The following is a 16,894-nucleotide window of genomic DNA, read 5'->3' on the forward strand; positions in this document are numbered from 1 at the left end:
TTGACTGGATCTGCATTGTCCGTAATGAGCTAATGAAGACAAGAGAGATCATGAAGGTGTTGGTAGGTATGATGCCTGCAAAATCTACCAAAATCACTGTTTTTGACAGCCATCTACCTTTGCACTAAGAATACTGTTGAAATGAGATTGAGTGGATCAGAAGTGACAAGGAGACTGGAGGAATCATCATGGAAGCTAGGGATCTGTTGATGTTTTTATCAGCAGTGACAGGCATACACTGGTACTGAAGTGGTGGTCTCATAGGTGCTATAGGCAGAACAGCTTTGGCATCTTCACCTATGTGGTGGTACCCCAAGAAGGTTTAGAGAGGTAAGTAAAGATGGAAAATGGCTGTCATGAAGGAAAGAAACACGCTCTAAAGACAGATTTGCTAATTTCTCCAAAATCTGAATGCTGTATTTATATGCATGGCCCAATAGTATGGGCAAATCAAATCAAATAAATCCTGTTCTGTGGACCACTGCCAAAACAAGTTTATTTATAAAAAGAGGGGTTAAAGAAGAGGCTAATGTGATGAAAGTGGTAGATTTATCTCAGTCTTTGATGGCTGAACACTAATGCAAGAACTACAAATGGTACGTAGGAGGACTTGGAAGATTTAGTTGCCAATCAACATTTTGACTTAATTGGTAAAATGCAGATCTGATAATTCATATGTCTGATAGCAATATAAAAGACTAAAGCTTGTTTAGGAGAAAAAAAGAAAGAAGAAATGACAACAGAATTTTTTTTTAAAAAGTGTTTCAAGTAGGCATACTTTCATAAATGCAGAATTAGCTAGAAGAATCCCCAAGAACGTGGTGCTAGTGAAAAAGGAGTTAAAAAGCCCTCACAGTTCTTTAAATAAACAATGCTGACCACATGGACTGCAAAGCCTCCTGCAAAGGAATAATGGGGATTGTAAAATGAGACCACATTGTCTTAGTTAGGACCTCACTGTTGATCTCACAGCATGTAGGGAATGGAAACAAGGTCAACTTACTAAGCAAGAATACCACAGCAGAACATGGTATAATGGGCCAAAATTAGACACAGTTGGAAAGCAACACATCAAACTCCAGAAGAAGTAATTCTGTAAGTACATTAGAAGCAAGAAGACAATGAAGAAAAAAATCCACTGTGCAACACAGGGGAAAAACTAGAGACATACAAAGTTAATGTTCATACTCCCTTTTTTTTGCATAAATCTTCACCACAAATCTACTGGATTGAGGTGCTTAATACAACTAATATTACAGCCAGGCAAAAGGGTATGAACTGACCTTGAATAAGCAAGGAACTGAATAAATATTACTTACATGCATTCAAATAATCTGTGCTTGACAGACTAGCATGTTAAATGCCCAGATATGAGTCTATTTCAGAAATGCTAAAAGATGGATTTTAAAGCAATAGACAAATGCAAAATTATACACGTTATTTATAGATATATAGCACATATGTATCACCTGTGTCTAAAGAAGAGGATAAGTGCAGCTAAGGACTTAGAAACTAAGCCAGCTTCAGAATAACACTATGGCCTACACACAAACAACTGATTCTTTTTTGAGATGCCCTAGGCTGACCTAAGATACTCATATGGACACATTCTGGGCAGACACAACCCAGAATCTACAGGGGACCTATAACATTCTGAAGAAGTGGAGTATTAGACTACATATCACAGCACATCTCGGTTGACATAAGAAGCTTATGTTTAAATATCTTGCTTCTTCCCACTGTGTTCATGCTCTGGAGAACATTTGCAATAAATGCAAAGCACAAATAGAATCACAGGATCATTTAGGCTGGAAAAGACCTTGAAGATCATCAAGTCCAACCATTAACCCAGTACTGCCAAGTCCACGGCTAAACCATGCAAATTATCACACTATACACAACTGCCTGGAAGTTCAAGGAGTTGAGCAACGGCCAACACAGATTTGTCAAGAACAGGTCATGTCAAATCAGTCTATTTTCTCTTTGAAAGCATAAAAGGTCTACTGATAGAAGAGAAACAGCACAAGTTTTATATCTTGATTGTGTGTCGCGTAACATTTTTTTAAAGCAAAGTCAGGACATATAAATTGTAATTAGGTTGCCACAGAACTACTCAGAACTCCTTACTTAGGGAACTATTGTTTATTTATTGTCAACTGGGAGGCTGTATTTCGAGGGCATGATAAAAAGATGGAAGTAATTTGCAAATAGCATCAGTCAGAGAGTGATTGAGTACACTGAAATGCACAACTTAAATTCAGAATTCTCTTGATGGTTTTGTGAATTACTCTGGAAACAATAGGGATAAGCAGGGCATTGCAATAGTGACAAATGCGAAGTTTCAGACTCTTGTAGCAATACGGAACTAGAGAAAAACAAAATGGAGAAACTAAGGGGCTATGTAATGTTCTATAGAAAAGTATTTGTGGCTTATGAGCACATGGACTGATTGCAAACCAAATATGTCAGCCTTGCTGTAAAATTGCAAAGTAGGTGAGCACAACACTGCAAGTTACAAACAGGAGTACTGTGCAAAAATACAGAAATTAGTTTTGCTCTCCTTGGTGTTAATTTATCACTTCAGCTGGAGTGAGTGATACACTCAGTTCTGAATGTGTCAACTCAGAGCTGGTACAAAATGCAAAGGAGATAAAAGAAGCTGAGCACAGATTTGAGGTCCTAGATCTACAACGACTGCATTAATAAGGGCTGCTTCTCTAGACAAAGAAACAGGGACACAGTAATCTCCACACTCTACATGTAGATGCCAAACTGAACAAAGATTAAGAATCAGAATTGCAGCAAGAGAGATTCAGATTAGACCCAAAGGAAAAAACATTCTGTCAGTGAAAACAATGAAGCACTAGACTGACTTGGAGAGGCTGTGAATTCTCCACCACTGAACAGCCAAAAAAACTTTTAGACAATATAAAGAAAAACAGACATTGCTGATTCTGCCTTAGTGTAGAGAAGACTTGATGAATTGCCCTTTCTTGGCATATTTTCTAAGTTAAGATATAAAAGGTGCTAAAGAAGTTTTAAAATATACTAGTAACAAGAGTGCCTCACAGTTTACAGAGCTAAAGGATGGTATATTAAACTGCCATCTATTAGACCATCATTAAGAAGAAAACTAAAAGTGCTCTTCCATGCATTTATCTTCTGACCAATTGCCGACCTCCATTTTCAAAGAAAGATGGTTAGGTCAGTCCTGGCATTCTGGATTCCAGGCCTCTTGTCTCTTAATGCCTTTCCAATGGAGTCACTCTATGCAATCTAGCGTAACTGACCACAATTCATGATTCATATCTGAAACAACCACTCATTTGTACAGAATGACCTTCAGAAACACTCTGATTTCATAAGATAATGGCTTAGCTTGCATGCAATTAAAACGTTAGATTACAACGAGTTTCAAAATATCTTAAATGGATGTCATAGCATGGAGCATTGCACTCTCTTCTGGCTCTGCTTGTACTGTGGACACTCTCAGTTTCTGCAACCATTGTTCTCAAATATAAACCCATTGTATCTGCCACCAGTTATGCTTCATGATGGCTGGAAGGAGCATTACTCACTCATCAACAACTTTTTTGCTAGCAGTTAATAGCTTGAGGCATGTTAACAGCCAAGGTAGATACTTTCTGTCTTGGAGAATTAGTGTGGCATCCCTGTAAAACAGACTTTATTAAGCCCAAGAGACAGGTATTCACATTGGGAAATACAGAAGAGCTGTAGACAGTAGTACCATAAGGCCATATACTTCCTCCATACCAATATTTTCCATCATAAAATGGATGAGGTACTAAAAACAGAAGCAGAACTTATATATGTTCTTATACAGTGCTATATATGCACTATATGTGCTCTTGTCAGTCTCTGGACTGTTCATGTTCTGACTGATACATTCTTCAGAAACTCTACCAAGATCTGCTTGCACTTATGAAGGCCTAAATTCTCTATAATAATGCAAAACAATTATTATCCTGTTCACTACTTTGGCTAATGACCTGGGAACCATTTATGTCAAGGAGTTCTCCACAGCTAGAGCTCTCTCTGTTAAGTAATAGTTGCCAATTATAAAACTTGAATTTTATCCACCTGAAAAATACTTGTAAGTGAACTTGCGTGTATTTCTAGTATGAAAATAATTGAGGAAGTTTCTCCCTTTCCTATAGAACACTGCCAACTGTTCAAGTGTGCCATTACCTATCTAAAAGTCATTTTTCCACTCATACAACTACTATTCACAGAGATCATGATAAATTGGAGGAAACTAAAAGGCTCCTCTAACAGTTGGCAAGTCTATAATAGAGAATGAGCATGAATGCACTTGGGTAAGAAAAGAAAAAGCAGCTGTAGTTGTCACAAAAAATATGTAAGTTCTGTTAAACAGTGGCTGCATTTCTGATGATAGTGTTTCTGCTACACAACTCAATGCTAAGCAAAGATGCTATATTTTTCAGTATTTAGCCATATCCGAGCAGTACCATATGGTAACAATATCAGATCAAAGCAGAGGCTGAAGTAACCCCTGATAATTGCAAGGAACAGATCATGTAGATAAAGCTTGTGAAAGACCACATAATAGCCAATTACTAGGAAAGCTGTCAAATAAAAAATTTCTATTTCCATTCAGTTTTGCTGGCATCAGACTAAAAAAAGGAATTTTTATTTTGCATAAATATTTCAGTCCATTTGATATAACTGTGGCTACTACTCATATATATACATGCATCCACCGTCTTTATTTATATCAGTTAAACTGTGCCAGCAATCAATGCTAACTTCTAGTATGTAAAAGACTTCCATGGGTTAATTGTCTATTGTACGAAATACAGCAGTTGATTGTATTAAAGTTGATGCTCTTCACTTTTAATTTTATTCTGGCAGATTAAAAAGCTAAAACCCAGTAACCTTACTTCAGAAATTTGTATGGCTAATGCAAATTTTTGTGCCCTTCTCCAGATTTTTTCCACAGCTTCTGAAGTGAACTGGTCACGCTTAATATTCAAGGTGATGACTCCATACTATTTATTTAATGAAAGGGTATTTTCTTTAGTGCAGCCTCCCTGGTGTTGTTGCTTAAAGGTTGACTGAACAGATGTTACCGCTGAGCTGTCCATAATCATGACCATATTTTCTTTTCAAATTTGATTTAGAAACTAGCAATGGAATAACCCAAATAATTTCCAGTGCAAAATGGTATATGCTTTCCTACACTAAATCATAGAATCATAGAATGGTTTGGGTTGGAAGGGACCTTATAGATCATCTAGTTCTAACCCTGCTGCCATTGGCAGGGACACTGTCCTCTAGACCAGGTTGCTCAAAGACCCTTGCAACCCAGCCTTGAACACTTGCAGGGATGGGACATGCACAACTTCTCTGGGCAGCATTTTTCAGAGCCTCACCACCCTTATAGTGAAGAATTTTTTCCTAATATGTAATCTAATATCTAATGTAAACTCTCTCACTTTGAAGCCATTCCACCTTGTCCTTGCAAAAGGTCCCTCTCCACTCTCCTGTAGGCCCCCTGTAGGTACTGGAAGGCTGCTCTAAGGTCCCCTCGGAGCCTTCTCTTTTCCAGGATGAACAACCCCAACTCTCTCAGCCTGTCTTCACAGGAGAGGTGCTCCAACCCTCTGATCATCTTCATGGCCCTACTGTGGACTTGTTCCAACAGGTCCACATCCTTCTTATGCTGGAGGGCCCAGAGTTGGACACAGTATTCCAGGTGGGATCTCACAAGAACAGGCCCACTGCCATCATTAAGCTTCAACACTTAGCTTAGACTGCCTTATTACAGAACTCAGTACTGGATTACCTCTGAACCTTTGGGTAAACCTTGCATGGTAAGGGAAACAGTCACAAAAATCCAGAGCTCAAGAGTCCACAGGAAGTACCTGCAGGTGTGATAGATGACCAACCATGTTAAAGCACAAGACCTGAAAGTACATTGAAAGTACTAACATGTCTGTGTTAATAAACTATAGCAATACACTTCAGATGGAAATAAAAATCAGTAAGTTTTTAATATGTCCAAACATACAGAACCCACAACCTCTCTAGGCAACCAGTGTCTTCATTAAAAAAAGTTTTACTTTATGTTCACATGGAACCTCCTGTTTTGGTTTGTGCCCAATGCCTCGAGTCCTGCCACACCCCTTCTTCAGGTATTTATACACATTGGTAAGATTGCCCCGATCCTTCTCTTTATACAGGCTAAGTCCTAGAACTGGACAAGGTACCCTAGGTGTGACCTTAACAGCGCTGAAATAGATCGGATGGTCTGTCAAACTCCCATCACAACGGCATTCATGCCACTTGCCTCTTCACTGATCCTGACCCCTAAGATCTGAATCAAGCTGTAATCCACCCCATAGAAGAGGTCACATATGGTGATTTTCTTCAGGAAAACAACCACTCCCCTTTTCCTCTCTGCCTGTCTTTTGTCTTGAGAAGCAAAGTTTTGTCAATGGTTCTGATATATGCTGAAAAAAGGAAAGACAAATGTGCAGAGAAAGGCACATAGTATTGGAGAAAAGCAAAAAAACATAAATGGAGGGGAACGAATACTTAAGGAGTAGGTAATTACCCAGTTTAATACAAAACATTGATGATTTCAGGTCTTGAGGACACAGATGGTAGGAATGTGGAAGAAGTAATGCAGTTGAAATTACAGAATGTTTTAAAAAAACAGACAGGGTTTGCAAAAACCCACAGAGACAAAAGGATAGCAACTGTTTCTTTGCCTGAAGATAAAGAACACTCAGACACTCATTTCAAACAGAAAAATGCATGCACATGACTACACACAGTGCTATGACTCTGAAGAAAAATCTATCATTTCTTAAAACAGTTACCATGTATTTAAAGCCAACAATGCAAGAGTTTCTTAGTAGAAAATAGATAAACAGAAGTACAAGAAAAATGCTCCTGACAAGATGCAATTATCAGGACCTTTTTGTTGCTGTGACCACAAAATAGTTGCAGTAATGCTGAGAAATACATGAATGATAAGAGATACATCCATCCATGTATTGCTGTACAGCAGACAGCAATACATGGATCTGACTTAAGATCTATGTATGTGTAAGAACAGCAAACTCAGCCACCCCAGCTTCAGGTTTGAGTAGGTGACATGGAAGAAAACCAGCCTACACTATTGCTCTTACAGGAATTCTGGTGTACCACAGCTTGAGTGTTGATGATCACTCTGTATAAACTCTCTTCCATGGGTCTCACCTTTTCACAGTACGGTATAACCTGACTAAGATGATGGTGCATTTTATTAAGTTCTGATTATGAAGGTATCAATCCTTATAAGAAAAGCTCTTGTCATTTGCAACTGGTCATTGACATAACAAAAACAGTTTGTCTTCAAACACAAAATGAAAAGACAGATTTTGAAGACAGATGGTGAAAGTAATTCTGAATATTACTTTAGTCCTTTAAAAAATAACTAGACTAAACTTAGAAGTAAGACATCAAAGAATGAAAAAGAAAATATCTACTACTATAGGAATAATTGCTTCAGACAAGAGGAAAAAAGGAAGAAGAGTCTTACAGAGAAAGAAACAAAGACCTTTTCCATCTTCACTAAAGTGGGAAATATGCCGAGTAAGACTGAAGAATTGCAAACATATGTTTTCAAAATGAAATGTGACTTGTTAATTTAGACCTTGTCTAAATCAAGAAGACAAGTGGGATAGCTATATTCATTCCAATACGCTGTAGTGTCAAAAAAGACAATAGAATCCAATCTGTTTGAGCTCAGATGCAAGAAATTAAATGAAGAATTTAAGGCAAGTAATAAATCTGGCAAAACGAAAAGATAAAGCATGTTTTAAAATGAAGCAAAACTCAAGTCAAATAGAAGGAAAACCACAAAATGCCACAAACAGTACCTTCTAACTGCATTCAGATTCTAGAAATAAAAATTAAACATTTTCTACCTAATACATCTTTCAGATAAGTACCAATCCCAAGCATATCAGAACACACAGCAAACAGTGAGTATTTATAAAGGTACCTATAAAAGACACATAAGCCTGGGGGAAAAAAAGCAAAATCGAAAAACATACGTGGATTGTGATCAAGGCAAGCGTGTATGAAACTTGTTTAAATAAAGATGACTGGAGACTTTGAGATAGTAAAACATTATTAAACTATCCAAGAATGCTCAGGTGCTGGGGAAGGTGCAGAAAAGGGGATGTAAACAGCCAGCCTCTATTCTCCTAGTTTTTAATAAAAATAAAAGACCTTTGAGCCCGAAAAGCAGAAGGTGAGGGGAAGCTCTGCATAAACATCTAAAATTAGTCAGTCATTTTTGATGAGTGCCAGAAATTAAAATCCTGCATCCAATCGCTTTTCTCTAGGCATTAGAAAAAACTGCGCTCCTATGCAATCAAATGGCTGCATGTCCTTAATGGAAGACAGAACAAGCTAAAGAAAATTTGAGTTTAAATAATTCAAAGACAAAGAATAGAAACGTTCTGAAATAATTCAGAAAAAAAGCCTCAACTTCTTATCCCCTTTTTTATTTAATCAAACCAAATATATTGGAAAAGGAGGGTGAGGGGGAAGGCAGAGGAGAGAGGTGGAGAGAAGGAGAGAGGGTGAGAGGAAGGGTGAAAAGAGGGAGAGAGATTGCTGCAGAAGCATGGATGGATCACTTCTGCTTGCCTTTCCTTTCACTACACCTGCATCCAACATCTCGCTTCAAGTCCTTGGATGTCTTCAGATTCAGAACTGCAAGGAATTTTCTGTTCTCCATCTAATTCCAGTGCAGCCCTACAGTGGCAACACTGGAGGCACTGCAGACCAACTCATATCACTTAATTATTAGAACTTGGCAAGGGAGGAGCAGTTGAAACACTAACCGCTGCAGTAGTGCAATGCATCCTTAATAGCTACATAACTTGAAGCATGCCAGTCCCTTGTGTCCATCTACGTTACCAGTTACGTCCACATATTAGTTATACTCTCATAACACAGCTCCCAGCACAGTCTTTTAAAAAGGCACTTATGTAAGTACTTTCCCAATGGAATGGAGGTGTTTTATCAGATCTCTTTCTAAAGTACTAATAATTCTTCAAATGTAAATGGAACTTGTATTGCATGTAAAGTCCTTTTTTTTTTTGAAAGCACTAACAGCTTTGCACTATACTTTCTAAACCTTGCTTGGAGGGGAGGTGAGTGGAACAAAAGCATCACTAGTTTGCATCAGAAGAACAACCTTGGGCGCAGGGTCCCTCACACATCAGAAGGACTTACGGAAACAGATGCTGCAGATACAGCTGTGGCTCTTGTATTTTAAGCTTTCAGAGGGCACAGCACCATTCCTGCGTCCTACTAGACGTTCCAACTGAGTTGGGCCTTGTTACAGACAAAAGCAAATGCCATAGTTCTGCTAACACCTCTGCAAAACCTGTTTGTAAAGGTGAGATGTTTTAAGTGTGACAAGAGCTTGCAACTAGGGCTTTAGGAATCAAACAAGAACTTCCACAACATGGATGCAGCATGGTGGAAAACACTGACTCACACTCCTGAAATACAGTGACCAAGCCTGCAGAAATACAAAAACATGACACTTAATCAAAAATGTAAAGCCTCCTGTTCACATATGTTGACGTACTGATACTGAGGAGGACCTCTAGGGATTACTGCAAACAAGCAAACAAGAATTCCATTACCACATCAATCAGAGCAACCAGATTGCAATGCAATTGCACTGAGACTTACTGGACTGCCTAGGGAAGCTAAAAGAGTATTCCTGTAGCTAAAGCCAACAGGGATTTTGAAGTAAAATCCTTCAGCTTTCAACTCATGTAAAGCAAAGCTGATGTTTGTCCTTACTACATGATTGTGAAATGTGCACTTGCACATCCATACAGCTGTGTTAGGTAAAACAGACATTAACTTGCTGCACAAGGACAGAGGGGCCAGCTGGGGGTAGTAAACTGTCTGAACACCTTTGGTTAGCTCAGCTCACGAATTGGAGCCCCAGAATATTATTTAAAGGCAGCATAAATGCTTTGGAATTTCTTCATCCATCTAGTCTCTAAGATACCTATATTAAAACTCCCCTAAGAAAGCTGTACAAATAAAGCATATTACAATGACACCATGCTGTCCACATTAACCAGTAAAACCAAAGAAAAAATATCAGCTAAAGGGAGACATAAAATGACCTTCAATTACTGTGCACACAGGGGTGCCAATTTAACAGCTTTTAAAATATGCTTAGGTGCAGGAGACATGTGTTACATTTAACCTTCAATTGCAAATGTTCTCCTCTGAACTAAGTGCTTTTGTCATAACCCTAAAACTATTTCAGTGTAAAACTCAAACATTTACAGAACATAATAATAAATATTTGAAAGCTACTGATGATAGAGAATTGAAAAGGACACAGCCAAAAGGTGGTAGTATTAGCAGAAAAGGCAGCTAAGTAAGAAAAGGTAACCATTTAGCTACCACTACACAATAATTCTGCAGAGACAAACATAAAACAAACCAGGAGCAAATAATACACCTAGCACTAATTTCTGCAGTTGGTCATTTTATAAAGGAAACGCTGAAAAAGACCACTAGCAAATACAATCCTCAAGTACTGATGAAGTTAATAAAGCAAACAGGAAGATGGTTACACTGCTACAAGAAAAGAACTGTGAAAATCAAGCTTCGCTTATTCTTTTTTAATATAAAACTAGGGACATAGAGTATATATATATATACAGTAAGATACACACTAAATACTAAGTGTTCAGAATGTAAGATACCAGACCCCTTGCCTTGTCTTTCATAAGCATAAGAATTTTTGTATTATTCATCACCTGCTCTCCACTGCAGAATTCAAACTGATGTGGCTGGGAGTAGGTGCAATCTACGCACATCAAAAACAATGGTTACCTTTTGCTATCATTGATCAAATGACAGGAACAGATATTAAGCTGATTCATTCTACATGAAAGCAAAGAGGTTTTGAAATGGAGTTGAGCAGATAAACACCCCAAAATTACTTCTCTTTTAAACTAACCAACATCAACCTGTGCCTTTTTTTAATGCAAGGTCAGAGAACCAAATTGGCAGTGCCAGCACCAACCTAAATTGAACAGGCCAAGATGAAAACACAGAACCTGCACTGACCTTAAAATAACAGGATGCTGTAATGTTACTGCATAGCAATATCAGCACTGACCCAAGAGAGAGATTATTTTGGGATTCACTGATTTAGAAATTAAAAGGAGATTAAGGTGCGTTTTGACCCATTTTAGAACCCTGTGACCTGTACATCATGCTTTTCTTTTTAGTAAACTGACTTACTAAAATCCTGAAATATTCAAAGGTGCTTCTGCAATACTACATGCCTGAAGTACTTCCTTAAGAACAATTAATTTTTTTCTTAGGAATATTTAAGTTTTCATTTACGTAACAAACTTGACTATACATTAACTGTAGAAAAAAAGATTGCTAAATTTCTGTCATTAAACAAATAAAGCTGAGACAAGATATAACTTTAACTAAGATTTGTTCTACAGTTTTAAATGCTCTTCCAGAGTAGGTTTGGTCAAATAAAGTGACACTGTCACCTAACACATGTCCAAGGAGGCTTTGAGGTGTTTTTGCAGGAAGAAATTCCCACTCTATGTGAAAAGGCAGGGCAGGTGCAAAGCACAAGAGGCTCAGAAGACCTGGATATTACCAGAAGAGAATATACAGAACAGGGAGTTAAGTTCTTTGAGATTGGAAAGGCCTTAACATTTGTAGAATCTGAAATGACACTTTTTTTTCAGAGCATTCAGGGAAGAACATTTTGTTTAGCTCTCTAAGAATTAGTGAAATCACTTCAGCTTTCTGCTACTCTTCAGACAAGGCAGCACTTCTCTTGGAAGTGTATGAGATGGGCATATTTCCTTTCCTTTTGCCCACACCCCAATGTTAATAGCAGGAATTTGACTTCCCATTAGCACCATCAAGGAAAGCTGGTGTAGACATGATATTGCCAGCTGCCACTTCTTTTCAGCAACCTGTTGTACAGACCTGTTACTCATCTTTGCACAATATACATTGTTTAATTAATATTTAAAGAGATATTAATGCTGTATAGCAATCTAGATACAGGGAGAAACTCCCTGCTTTGAAGATGAATATTTGCTGAGAGGTGGTCAGGGAGGCTTCTGTTTCGTGTAATTATCAGCTTGATGTATCAATGTTAGAAGCAGGTATTCTTTGATGAAAATTCCATTGTTCTTTAGCTGTAGAATGTTCTAATTAGAGCTGTAAAGAAAAATACCTTGCTGGAATTTGTGACAACTGAAATCTTCTGTGCAGACACTTTGCTTTCCATACAGTTTATGTACCTGCAGGTTTTCTATATTGCCAGCTCAGTCATCTAGGTCTCCTGGGAGATCACCCAACAGCCCGCCGTCTAAGCTGAGCTTTAAGTTTTTCGAGTCTTTGAGTCCACGTAGGTTAAAAAAGAGATGAAAATCTGGATGTTCAAATTTTAGTCATGAGGTTCCCAATATCCAGTGTTGCTAGATGTTGGCGTAGTCTGCTAAACAAACAGGTCTGGGACATGACTGCTTCTCAGGCATTGATCTCTCCTCTCAGGTGACCTGTAACAGGACCCAATGGACCAGCATGAAGCTGCGTCATAGAAGGTTTAAGCTGGATATTAGGTAAAGGTTCTTCACCCAGAGGGTGATCAGGCTCTGGAACAGGTTCCCCAGGGAAGTCGTCACAGCATCAAGCCTACCAGAGTTCAAAAAGTGTTTGGACAATGCTCTCAGGCACATGATGTGATTCTTGAGGCTGTCCTGTGCAGGATCCTTTGAGGATCCTTGTGGGTCCCTTCCAACTTAAGATATTCTATGATTCTATGATTTGAACAACATCTACATATTAATTCACTATGAATCCAAATGAAAACAAATAAAATCCTTGATAAAACGTATCTACCACAACTGCCAACTTACTCCAATTACTTTTATAGGCATTTTGAATACAGAAAATTACATGCAGGCCTCATTGCTACCGAAATACAATTTAAACTAATATACAAGCTGAAATCAATTTCAGGTGTGAATAACCGATGATACAATCTATCTTTTCCTAAGGGAAAAAAAAAGGCAATGATCCTATACTTTTACTTTATCAAAAATCTGTCTGGAGTAGGAAAAGTGACAGCACCAACATTAGTAGAGTTGTTCTCAACTTCTTCCATTCTGGGACATCTTTCCTAAGGCTTTTTGTTCCATGGGCTCCAAAGGCTCCCTGATAGCAACTACAAAACTTGAAAACAAAAGAAAGAGCAGAAAATAAATCCCATGAAGCTCCTGACTTGGCCCTGAACTTATTTTTGAACACATTAGACTAACCAGGATTGAGACAGAAGTCATTTATTTATAATAAACACTTGCACAAAAAAAATAGAAAACCTCAACTCCCTTAACTAACAGTTTCTAAAAATGCTTATTCAAACTGACACATGCATGACAAGTTTCGGCTCAGCACGATTTAAGGAGGAGGAGTTAATACCGCCCAGAAAAATGGTGTTTATGACAGAAATGACAAAGAATCATTCATCATAGGGTTTTTCTATGTGGAGCAGTAATAAAGCCTAAATGAGACTGCACTTCATTAGTAATTTATTTCACAGATCACTATATATACACAAATAGCATAACTCTATTACATTTTTATAGTGCCATTTATTACAGTACTTCACATACTGTATCCACATGACAACACAGAAATGCAGCTTTCTCTAGGGAAGACAACAGCAGCCAACTGCAGAGCAGCACACAGGGAGGAATCACTTCAGAGCCAGAAGAACAGAATTAAGAATTCTCACACAAAACAATAAAAGGGCAATATAAAACAATGAAACTGAACCCCTGGAGATGGGCAGCTAACTCATAGAATACTTTTGGACCATTTTTGCTTGCCTGATGCCACATTTGATTTAGACAGTAGAAATAAAAGAGGAAAACTGAATACCCTTGTCTTGTCTAGTTACAGTGACCAACAGCAGAGAGTCCACCAGAGCTCCCTGGCTAGAATTCTCTCACCCTCTCACTTGATCCCTGAGCACTACACTGCCATTTTCCACTTGCCACAGGAAGCAAAAGAACATCAGTTCAATTGCTTCCATCAGTCTGTACCTGGGGTGCCATTCTTTATGCATAACCAAGGACATAGTCTCAGCTATCAAGAAAACAGATACAATTCTTTCTCTGCTAAGACTTCTGCAAAGTGAGGGTTTGGGGCTATTCCACTCTCCACCACAAAACAATCTTTGAACTATCACACTTAGAAGCCAAGCGTTTCCATTAAACTTCCAGAGATGAATGGAGACTCCTTCCTTCTAAAGACACGTGAAAACATGGTATGCTACACAAACCCACAGACTGCTGTGAGATGATCACAGACAGGACACCAGCAAAAGTCTCATCACGTCTGCTTTTTGGGACTAGTTCACTTGCGAAGTAACAGTGTTGGGCCTCTGAAACAACACATCATACGCATTATGTGAACATTTCTGAAATAAACATTAAAAAGAAATGCATTGCTTTTAACAGTTGAGGTATGTTTAAATTCAACAACTATTCTCTTGATTTTCTTGCCAAAAAAACTCTGCTGTAAAAACACTGATAAGAAGGTAAGTGGTTTGTCAGTTCTAGAGCCTCCATTTTTAAAAATGAAATTTTAAGCAAAAAACTTCTAATTAAAGCTCTTGTACTTGAAATGTAATTCATGAACACTGGGATCTTTGATGACTGGAGAGAAAACCTGATTTTAACTAGAATATTTTTTTTATGTCTTCTGACGAATTAAGTAGAAAGAGAACAAAAAAATTAAAAGCTGTTAGGCACCAAGATAAATTCTGTTTACAGCAGGGAAAGTAGTTCTCTTAAAATTTGTCAATACCGACTTTGACTGTGTGGTGGGAGCTTGAGAATAAACATATTTACATTGTGTCTCCTATGACTTTGGTTCTAATAATCCTTTTCAAATATTCTGTCTGAAAGTGCATCAATATTGTCCACAACATACAGTACCTAATTTGATAAGAAGCTGAGTAAATGTACATCAATACAATTTTTATTTCTCTTCTTGTCTCATATTGCACTGCTTTTCCCTGCATTAGTTGTCGACTAACTACCAACAGTTTGTGAAATGAAACCTGAAATACTGAAATGAAATACTGATTTAAGATAGAAGGTTTAATTAGTCATTTAAGAGACCTGCATTCACTATCTATTACATAATAAGGGGGATACTGACCATCTACAAAAAAAATAATGCCCTATTTGGGTAAGTTAATGAGTCTGAATTAAGTACATGAGTACTCCCTACTGAAACTGGTAAGACTGTTTAAATCTTTAAGTGATGTGATTAAATGAAACTGTTTTGCACTCTCTTTGCTATTTTAACTGCTACACATGCTGGAAAGCTTTTCTCCTTGCTCTAGGAGACCTTGTAATCTGACCAACAAATGCAGGAAGGACCAAGGAATATTGCAGGAAACATCATGAAATTTTATTTCCAGCCTGTTACTCTCAAAATCATTCTCCTCAACAGAACTGATCAACAATTCATATGAGTCTACAGTCATAAGCTCTGGAGAAGAAGTTCCTTACAAAAGGTGTGAATGAAGGGATTCAGTGGACTGGAGCTGAGAGAGCATATGTAGGCTTGTGTAAAAGGTGAGGAAGAGGAGAAGAAACTAACAGAACTAATACTGGCCAGGATGCTGCTGGTAGAGTGCCAAGGAAGATCACAGGTGAAAAAAGACTCAGTGTAAATAAAGTCTTGAAGATGAGAAGTTTATATTCAACACCATAGGTAGAAAAGCTTAATCTCTTAATTAAGAGATTTGGCAAGTTTGGAAGACCTGCTGGCCAGTTTCCATTTAGACAAATCAGGGAGCTGCAGAGTTCTCAGGAAGAAAAGAAGCAAGAGCTGGTTGACACTTATAGATAAAATTCACAGTCATTCTATATCTAACGGTTTTACCTAAGAAAGTAGGGAAATTTTCTCCTTATTGTTTCCTGGAACAATTCCTAGTCAATCAAATCAGCCTATGCAAACAAACTGCAAAAAAGTGTCATTAAAGAAAGAAACATTGCATGATGTTACTTACCTGCCTGTCTACTTCCGGAAGCAAAAGCAGGAGGTATTGTTGAAAATGCTGAGGTAAAGAAGCAAAGGTGTGCTTATTTATTAAAGCCCTCAGGTTAGTGTTCACTAGAATAGATCCTGGTGTTTCTATGTCAATATCCTCAGCTTTGGTCCATTTCAAATGTCCTGGAGTAAATAAACAGAAATAACTTTAAACATAAATGAAGGAAGAGAGTAAAAACAAGTCTTCTTTTAAAGTTTTTAGCTTTTATTGTATAATACAGTAAGCTCCAGAGAAACAGACCTCGGAGAAGGGTAACACAGCCTGTTCTAGGTGTCTTAACAGCTTCTTTTATATTCCCTGTATTTGTCTTTAGGCTCATACAGGATTCATGTTCCAGTCAACATTACAGCTGACATATTCTTACTTCCAGCTCAAGAAACCAACTCAACTTGGCAGCAGCAGAAAATATTCCTGCCATGTCATCAACATAATTATAAGCATCAATTTTCAAGCAAAAGGTTGCTTGACAAGGCTGATGTGAATCCATCATTATGGACAACTTCTCTTTCACTAGGTTCCACATCTGCAGTGCCCTATGGCCTACAAGACTTGTCCCATAACATCTGCTAAAAATTACCTGTGTGAATAGACAGGGATCAAAGAGATGAAAGTATTTAATGTGCTAAATTAGTGTCTGAAAACATGCATTTTTCAGAATTTTCATAAGAACCTATAATCTAAAATGTTCAACACACA

General features: G+C 37.9%; 1 protein-coding gene across 1 annotated transcript in view; it reads right to left on the reverse strand.

The window, feature by feature from the left end:
* ASXL3 (additional sex combs like transcriptional regulator 3) overlaps positions 1-16,894 on the reverse strand; it is a 100,434-nt gene that overhangs the window by 22,594 nt on the left and 60,946 nt on the right. Inside the window, 1 exon segment of the mRNA XM_009081942.1 lies at positions 16,157-16,320. Coding sequence (XP_009080190.1) covers positions 16,157-16,320 — 164 coding nt within the window.

Source organism: Acanthisitta chloris, unplaced genomic scaffold (genome assembly GCF_000695815.1).
Source record: "Acanthisitta chloris isolate BGI_N310 unplaced genomic scaffold, ASM69581v1 scaffold5919, whole genome shotgun sequence".
Taxonomy (NCBI): domain Eukaryota; kingdom Metazoa; phylum Chordata; class Aves; order Passeriformes; family Acanthisittidae; genus Acanthisitta; species Acanthisitta chloris.